Source organism: Eucyclogobius newberryi, unplaced genomic scaffold (genome assembly GCF_026437365.1).
Source record: "Eucyclogobius newberryi isolate DKJ021-1_F unplaced genomic scaffold, fEucNew1.0.hap1 SCAF_6, whole genome shotgun sequence".
Taxonomy (NCBI): Eukaryota; Metazoa; Chordata; class Actinopteri; order Gobiiformes; family Gobiidae; genus Eucyclogobius; species Eucyclogobius newberryi.
Genome location: NW_027316278.1, coordinates 19001251 through 19011250, shown reverse-complemented (window position 1 = coordinate 19011250; position 10000 = coordinate 19001251). Strand labels below are relative to the sequence as shown.

The 10000-nt window shown below is 38.4% G+C and overlaps 1 protein-coding gene across 1 annotated transcript in view; it reads right to left on the bottom strand.

Moving 5' to 3' along the window:
* Positions 1-10000, bottom strand: part of sv2ca (synaptic vesicle glycoprotein 2Ca) — a 27306-nt gene that overhangs the window by 11030 nt on the left and 6276 nt on the right. Inside the window, exons 3-4 of the mRNA XM_072432651.1 lie at positions 1359-1539; positions 677-828 (exon numbers count right to left, since the gene is read on the bottom strand). Coding sequence (XP_072288752.1) covers positions 677-828; positions 1359-1539 — 333 coding nt within the window. The remainder of the gene's footprint in view (positions 1-676; positions 829-1358; positions 1540-10000) is intronic.

Sequence of the window (10000 nt, the reverse complement as noted above, 5' to 3'; positions counted from 1 at the left end):
AGAAAACCTGTATGGACCCACAGCCCAGTACAACAGCAGCACACAGTGCCCTCTCCACTGACGTCACAGCTTGGCTAAAGCATGGCCTGGCCATAAATCACCTCTAGCTGTAGCTTTGTCCTATTAGAGCAAGGAGAAAAACCTAATTATGCTTGATCAAGAAGAACACTCTGCAGAGACAGAGATGGAGAGAGGAGGTAATAAAAGGAAGGACAGAGTCAGACGAGAGATGAGGAGAGTACAAAACAGAGGGGCGGCTCCTACAAGGCGGACAGCAGATACACAAACCACGTCCCAGTTACATAGCTGTGACGTTAAACAAGTCTGTCTCCTCCACCTTTACCTTAAAATACTCTTTATCTCTTTAACCTCTACCTCTCCCAGCTCACATTAGTGATCGAGCCTGATAGTAACAGCGGCCGCTGAACTGCTAGTGGAGTCACAGACTCAAGATTCATTCATTTTCTACGGCTTGTCGCGGGTAACTGGAGCCTATCCCAGGGCCTTAGGCTGGGTTCACCCTGGACAAGGGCCAGCTTGTCACAGGGTTCCAGACTCAATAACTATGACATTTCTTAGAAAAACTAATTATGTGGACTTGCAGATAAAAATGCCTTCAGTCAAACTAAATGTGTCGATTGTTTGTTGTAACATTCTGTGTGATGCTTGCACTCACCGTAGTGGGGAATAATGGCCCATGCCATGGCAGAAGCATAGATCTCTCCAATCATCCAGAACATGCACAGCCAGCTGAGATGTTCACCCCTCTTCTCCCTGGACAAGACCTCCGCAAAAAAGGAGAATACGATGGGAACAGCCCCTCCAATTCTGAAAGGAAAATATGAAAGTTGCATAATTTGCTGTTAAATTCTATAGGTCACAATAGCATTGGAAACTGTAAAGCGACTCATTGTAGCATTTAGTATATTTTTCCACAAAAATTTGTCCAACCAAGCATATTTTTCTGCTAACAGCACATAAAACGTGTTGTGTCAGTGCGCTCACGAGTCAGAAACACAGGTCTCATTGGCAGCTTGGACAGCCTTTTTCAATTACTCTGCAGGTCTCTGGGGAGGAGGATGGCGGAAGCAATTACTAAATTAGCTCTTAAAGGAACAGTTACATCACGGATAGAAAGTGCAATCAATCACACACACACAGATACACACACACACACACACACACGCACACACACACACACACACACACACACACATTTACAAGCCATCACATCTTATACACTGTATTCTTGCAACACCAATACAATAAGGCTATTTTTAGGTTAGGACATTGACTCTACTAAATTTGAATCGACGACCTGCCGTTCCCTCTGACCTCAGCACATCACAGAGACTTACCCAAACCCGGCAATGAAGCGACACAGGAGGAACAGGCCGTATCCCTGGACAAAAGATGACAGAAACGCGAAGAAACCATTGGTCGACATACAGATGAGGAGACACTGTCTGCGGCCCACTTTGTCCGACATCCCGCCCCAGAAAAATGCTCCAAACATCATCCCCAAGTACACCACGCTGCCTGCCACATAACAAAGGAGAGATAAAAAAAATAATGAATAACCGTGGAAATAAATGAAACAGTATTTACGGTACACACATGTACATTTTTAGAGTGATTCTTAAACTGTGAGCAGAGATACTGAATACTGAAGAAACAGTACACTATGTAACTCCTCAGAGGAAGATATGCCACCTTCAGTCAATCCAGCTCTTCACCTCCAAGTACTAAATACACTGAATAATTCAAATATGATTCCTCACATTCATATATATATATATATATATATATATATATATATATATATATATATATATATATATATATATCATTGTAAATGTATACTTTAGTGTTTTATTCATGGCCGATACATACAGTACAGAATAATGTTGAACCCAAAGCTGCCACTATCTTTTGGCCAATTTGTAGGGCAATATTTCATAATTTTCCCAAAATATGTGTTTTTTGACAACAAATTCAATGACTGTCTATACAGTTCACTACTCTGCATATGAGAAAATAATATTACTAGAAATTATTTTCAGACATCCACAACACAGAACCCTGTTTTACAATTAAAACAATATGAAGCAGTGCAGTCACATGTTGTGCTTATGTTGGCGTTTTTATATACGTGTCTCTCTACTTGAAATATCTAACTTTGTAGATTAATAAATGGAAAATGGTTAATGTTTTAAAGGAATCTAACTGTGCCCTATCTAAGGTAGTCACCATCAACTCCATGTCTGGCTTGTTTTGTAAAAGTAGCAGGAGAGGACACATTAAACTTGTCTTACTTGTTGATTATTTTAGCTTAATCCTTTTTAACTGAAGACTTTATTTAAGGTTCAAGCTCAAGATAATGAAGTCCAAATGCCGTCGGACAGCGGGCCCCAGTGACACATTAGTAAATACTGCGATCAATGAGGAAACGAACGCTCGCTGTATGCAGGCTGACTTTACAAAAGCCACTCGCCGCAGCTATAGCACTGTCCCCAGTCACAAATGGGATCAATGCTCCAACAAAACAGCATCCATTTCACTCACGACTCGTTGTGATGGTGGCGCAGAAGTCTGTTACTGCTTTACAATGGCTGCTTTATACTGTCCTGCACTGCATATGATGCTATAAAGACTAAGTTTAACCTGATCATCAGTTAACCATCTAAGAAGAGAAGCTTTTCTTTCAATTGAAGCTGTGTGAAACTGATTTCAGAGATGTGACTTTAAGGATAAGCACTTCCTTTTTTAATTCTGATGCCCCATTTCTTCATCTGGTCGGCAAAGAATATCTGGAACCTGTCTTAGGGATGAATTAAAATAATTCTGATTCTGATAAAACAATCCAGACTCTCCCTACAACGCCGTAAAATATTCCGTTACAAAAAACAGTGTCCAGATGACTCCAACTGAATCTTTTCCTACGATGGCACACCCCTGGATGAATGAAGTATATTTCAAATGGCGTATGACAGGTTTCTACAATTTTCTAATTTTGACTTTATTTGGTATATGTATTACCTGTAGTACATGTAAAGGATAGTTTTACATCAACCAAGTAGGTATTTGTTAAAAAATGTCAAAAAATCTCTCGAAAAATTATAGAGACTGACATCACATCTCAAGTTTATGCATAACTTACACAAAAAAACCTCTTTGAACATTAATTCAACGAAATTAAGTTGCTCTCAGATATTTTTATTTGTCAAAAAAAAAAAAAAAGACATTAGATGAGTTTTTACCCAGTGTTTGCTGGGTAATTTCCGAGTGTGAAGTCATCAATTACAAACAGGAAGTGGAATTATAAAAATAATCTATAAGAAGATAATAATTTAGCAAAATTCAAATTATACTTATCTTAACTGCATTAGTTCAATGAATCGTCCAACCTGTCAGAGGCACTTTAATATAAAGCAGATGAACACATATAATATAGTTAATTATCCCTGAACAGAAAATTAAATGCAACACCTGAAACAAATACATTTTAAAAGCATCTGGAGAAAAAAAACTACTGAAATGACATAAGAGACATTGGACTTAATATAATATAAATGATACATCTCATTCTGTTAAATCAAATGAACTGCCATAATTGAAACAAATAATTGAATTAGATTTATGTATATTACTTTTTAAAATCACTGTACACTAAACTATAATGTCTAATGCTAATCATTTTAGGAACCTGACAAGCAACCATCACGTTTTACTCTGACTATGATGTTTACCCTGGTGTGACACAGTTTCCCTTATGAAAAGGTCAGACACGTTCATATATTCGAGCAGTTTTTCCAGTCTGAATGTGGTGCAGTGGGTCTCTCGCCTTCTGCTCTGAGTAGCTGTTTAACTTCAGAGCTCCAGGGGTCAAAGCACTGCAATCTGTCACATTCGACGGCCATCTAGAAACCCCCTCGAAGCGACTATAAATTAATTTCTAGTTTGAAGTTTCTAGTTTTTTTTGTTTGTTCTGGTTTTCTTTCCATGCACAGCTTTGGATTAGTTCATTAAAGAAACACTAGATATCCAGCGCAGACAAACACTCATTGGCTTGCCATTAGAATTCCATGCGGGCATATTTCTAGAGGGGTTTGTAGCAGCGCTTGATGGTGTACAACAGCTTTTGTCTTCTTTGTTCCTGATCCAAATGATGCAGTGTGATTCATCTCACATTAATGCTTCAACGAGAAATAGTAACAGTCATAAAACTAATGAACGGACCCTTCCTGGAACAATTACGTAATGAATTTATTGACGTTTTGCTCTGCCGCATGGGATCTAATGATAGCACCCGCATCGGCAATGACACCTCACAGTGAGCGACAAAGGACTCCATGAAAACAACCATCTTGAATAAGTTACATTTGCTATCATTACAACATGATTACAGTAGATTTGGATTATTTTCTAAATGATCTTTGGCAATCGAACAATGAGATGTTTTTGGAAGTGAAGATTTTTTCTTATTTTAGTCCATAAGCGATCTTATTTCATGACTAGGGATGTCACAATATCAAATTGTAGTGTTACAATTACTGTGAGAAATATGATTCATAATTTATTCACAGTTGTTGACACCTTCACAAAATTGAAATCTAACACTGCTGAATGACAAAATTAAGCAAATGTGACAAAATCATCCAGATAAAAAGTACCTTACCTTTAGATGTATTTTTTAGAATATAGATTGAAGTAAAAACAAATACTTAATTTTGCTTCTAAAAGTGTAACAATTATTATTTTTTAGTTCTTACCCAATATGACCTGGGACCCAGATTATTGATCAACCGAATGATCTTGACATCCCTTTTCAAGACTAGGTGAAATGCAATACATTTAAGATAAAAAACAAAACAAAACAAAAAAACACTTAATTCAATTAAATGTGTGTGTGTCTTTTTGGATCCAAGTGCATGCATGGAAAAAGACATACGTAATTGGTAATTCAACACATAAAATATAGTAGTAAAACATTCAAAACAAAGAGAGAGATTGAAAATGTTTCTCTTGGCTTTCATGCATTTAAGTCATGAATTTGAACTCAGAAAAATAAAACAAAAATTAAAAAACTACTGTAACACATTTCTGGTAGATTTGTGGAGACAAAATTCTTGAAAGTTGGAGGCAGAAGTGTGATTTGATGGTGGTGGAGATGCGAGTGAGAGAGAGAGCGTCGCGGCCCTGGCTGTTCTGTTTCGTGCGCCACTGTCACGTCTCGAGGAGCTCCCCTGGTAAGAGTCACGTGCTCTGAACTGCATCACCGCTGCGTTCGTGCGTTCATGCTCTTTGATTCCACGCACCCGCCTCCGATGAGCCCTAATGATGAAACGTCCACACAACAGCCTTCTATGAGCGCCAGTCCGTCCCACTCCTCTGCGCCGTTACTTTCTACTTCCTTTATCCATTTTTCTGTAGATTCTTTTTACTTCATTTTGCAATTTCCGGCATCAGTTTCCTTCCTTTTCTCTCCGTGTTACACTAACCAGCCTCCTCACACACAGCAGCGTGTAATCGTGTTTGTACTACATGGTGTCACTTTGATGGGATTCAAGCCTCCACCTTCTACCACCTCCGCAAAATACAGATTAAAGGGTTTTGCTATGATTTAAGTCATCATCAGTGGGGGCTGGTGGGAAAGCCTAACAACAGAGAGCTAATATGAGTGCTCACTCTGCATAAACGACCTACTATCTTCTTATGAATGGCTGTAGTAGTAGAGGATAGTCGTAGTAGTAGTCGTAGTAGTAGCAGTAGCAGTAGTAGTAGTAGTAGTAGTAATAGTAGTAGTAGTAGTAGTAGTAGCAGTAGTAGTAGTAGTAGTAGTAGTAGTAGGATGATGATGAATATTAGTATAATAGCAGACATGTCTCTAATTAGAAAAAAGGCTAAATGAACTGGCAAATATCTAGTAATAATGTATTTTGCAGCTTTAAATGTTACAATTGTCTATAACCTATTACTGTTACATTCAATTTAGGGTATGAGGTTAGGATAATAAAGTTAATCTTATAGACATTCATATTTCAAGATTTGAACCTTTTGACGATTATGCACGCTACAGTTTGTGCCTTTTTCTATTTTCTTTTCTCGCTCGTCGTCGTCGTTCTGCATCTAAAACACTGTGAATAATGTGCGTGTGATATCTGGACACATGATAAGAGTGTCTTTCCCTGCGACGTGCGGCCAGCCTGTCTCCATCTGCTTACACAAATGCACTGGAGTCTGTTGCACACACTGTGGTGCTGCCCCGCACACACCGCTACAGTCTAATCTCTGCAGTGCTGCGATCTTGCTGCAGTTTAGCCATGCTCAACTGCTCCGGACCACGCATTCTCCAAAAGCACTGCCAGCTGGCGCATACTCGCACAAAGAGGGAGGAGAGAGGGGAAACGGAAAAGTAATGGAGCCGAGGATGAAGCCCAGAAACATTTAAAAGGGATAAATAGTAATCTAAAGTAGAGACAGTGGAGGAAGATGAAGACGACGCAGGGAGTTATAGAAAGAACGAATAAGAGGGATGTGCTTTTACAAATACAATATCTTCAAAGCAGAATAAGACGGCACAGATCTGCCTGGTCATTTGCTCCATTTTATAAGTTAACTATGTTTTTTTTTTATACACTGAGCCTTGTAGGGCTGCAATATTACTCAATTTGAATTGTCGCAATTAGCAGATCGGCAATATTTTACAAACAAATTTAATTTCCTCTGCAAACAATAAAATATAAACCTGTTAAAGCTGTATTTTAGAAAGTTAAGCAGTTCATATTCCAGTACAAACTCGTATTCTATCATTAAAAACATCACAAATCGAATTGCAATCACTATGTACAAATTGTAGTTGGATATTTTACTACAGTTTTCCAGCTTTACTTGCAGCTGGTTTGTACAGTTATTTCATAGCAACATTTCTTTACATATTTTCATCCAGTCATAAATTTGAACAGTGAATCATCTCGTTCTGGGGTGAACGCTTTAGGCCCTAGGTTTCACATCAGTTCAGGCATGAGATTGACTAGAACTACACTAATACTTGGTTTCTCTGATAACCCATTGTAACTGGGCATAACATTTTTGACCCTATGTAAAAACAAATATATAAAAATGACCAATTTCATCCATACTGAATGGCCACCACTTGTAATCTTCCAAACGTGTGATATCTCTGCACTTTTGTGGTTAGTGTGACAGTCCATTCACGTTTGTATAATTGAACCTCAACCAAATACAAAACATTGAAAGGCAGTTTTTGAGAGATGAATTAAAAAAATATATATTGGATTATTGTTAATGTGAGAAAATATTGATAAACTTATGTCATTATCACCCACTAGAACTGGGAAACATTTACTGTAAGTCTGATCATATCCCCATGACAATATGCTAATAATTATACATTTTTGTAATTCATCGATTCATCATTACAGCTCATGCCAACAAACATTTATTTTTGTTGTAAATACAAATGCAGCTTTACGGAACAAAGAAGAATAAAACACACTGTACAAATAAGTATAGGGTGTGTTATCATTGTGTCTACGCTGATAGCTGAAATATAGGCTGACATTGTCACTGAACCACCTCTCGCCCACTCGCCAGAAACTCGACACATGTTGAGCCTTTTCTCCTTCACTGTTTTCTACCAAACTCTCATTAATCAAGCTTTTGCATCTAAATCTGTCTCACAGAGCGTCAGAGATTCCTGTAAGATCGTGGTACTGGGGGAAGAAAATTGGATTCTGTAATCTAATCAGCATTTTTCCTCATCCATTGCGTTCAGGCCATGGAGGTTTTCATACAGCATTATCCCATTACACTGTTCTTGTAGTCTTCCTCTGCCTCTGCCTGTTATGTGCCTAATGGAGCTGCTCAATGCCACTGGGATGAAGTCGGCTGAGGTGGCACCAACGATTATTCCTGAAAGAAGTTTAGTGAGATGCTGCTGCAGAGACAATCCAGTAATGATATGTTCATTTCAGAGTCATATAAACACAAGAGTTTTTACAAGATTTTAAAGGTTCCCTATGAAGTTTATCTTTTCAGGGTGTACACCACCTGCTTGTCTTCACGGAGATTGTATTGCTTAACTTGCCAGCAAGATGAATTCTCGCAGTTTTTGTTTTGTTTTTGTTGAGTTTACAAACTCAAGAGAATCCATCTTGTTTGGCTCCCACTGATTGGTTTGCAGTCCGCACAAGTGGTGTAACGGGCCAATCACATGGCATCTAGGGCCCACAGGTGGGACTGGAACCAATCACAGAGCAGCATTGTGGTTTGGGCGGAAGTCAAAACAACACGACCCAAAACAAACATGGCGGTGCCGACGGCCGTACTTCAGCCTATTTTAAAATGTGCACACAATGGTGCTTTGTACATTTGTGGATGAGAACGAGGACTGTGCTTATAAACACAATTTAGATTTTCTGCTTTTTCCGATGTTGTGACGCTTCGACCAATCAGTGTGAACTATTTTTTAAACTTCCCGACGGCTTTTGACGAGAGCGTCCCAGATTGATTCATGTGAAGAACTCAGAGTGAGATACATGAGCCAGGTTATGTATGGCTATGTTTATACTATAGCATTAAACATAGGCCTACATTTTGCTTTTATTCATTCTTTGTTTTTAAAGGAGACGTATTATGCATTTAGTACTGAACTACATAAGTAGTTTACATTCTGTTCATTGTAAACTGCAATACTGATAGAAACAGGTTTATGTATTTCCTGTTCAAAACTGCAGCACTGATAAGCTCCGCCTCTTCATAGTCAGGCTCAATTGCAGGACAATTAAATGTGTTACAGCAGTTTGCCTAAAATGGTGTTTGTAAAATTCCTCTGACTGGCTTTAGTCTTAAAAATAAATGACCTCTGCTTCAATAAGCATAGATAGATAGATGCCAAAAAATGATATCACAATTTACATTTGATCCCAATTCATGCAAACTTAATATCTTTATAGGGCCTTTAAGAGGTCAGTCATTTTCTTCTGAAAGTTTACACTTTATTGAAAGTAAGAGCATTGCTGAGGCTAATCAAAAAGTGGTGATTGTTTGAGCATAGAGCTGCATTGAGGTGAAATAAATTCAAATAAATAAAATTACATTTGTGAATTACAGCGATTTTACCAAAATTACATAACAGAAATTACATCACCATTTGATTTTTTATCACCATATTGCCCAGGCCTAAACAAACAAGTATCACTAGTTAATTTAATTTATCTTATTTGTCCTATATGGTGGAATGGGGGAATTAACTTTTACTTACATCTAATGTACACAGAACATGTGAAGAAAATGAATGGTAACCGTGCACACAATCAATTTAAAACCTGGCACCTGTTAAACATCGACCCCTTTCATAAATGCGGCAATTACGCACAATTACACTAAAACCTCCAACGACTACCAACAAGGTCATAATAATCATGTAGGCCACACGAATGCAGCCACACAGTTCACCTCAATGGGGAGAAACCTGGGGGCAATCAGTGGGAGAAAGAAGAGGAGGACAGGGGGAGGATCTGTAGAGAAAGAGGAGAGCTGCACAGACAATGGAGAGTAAAAGCAGCAGAGGAGCGGTGAGATAGAGAGGGGGGGTGCAGTTATAGTCACGAACATGGACAAGCAGAGCATACAGCGTGATGCCTGCAGGAACTAGCCCTGCTGGAGAGAATGAAAAGTAGTTTACATGAATACTTAGAACGAGACATAAAAATGAAGATTTGCTCCTTAAATATGATGCAGTGATGCAGTGGCCGACAAAAGCAGACTTTTACCAAGCTGTAAAATGCTAATATCGGTGAAAGACAGCCGGAGATTGCAAACACAGCATGTGGTTTTATGACCCCACTGAAAATTTATAAAAAGGGCTTTTGTTTGACTTTCAATATTTTCTGTTTTTCAGCTGTAATGCGGCTAAATATAGTTAAAATATGGTTAGTGTGTTTTCATGTAGATTTGAGTATTTCAGCCTTTTCTT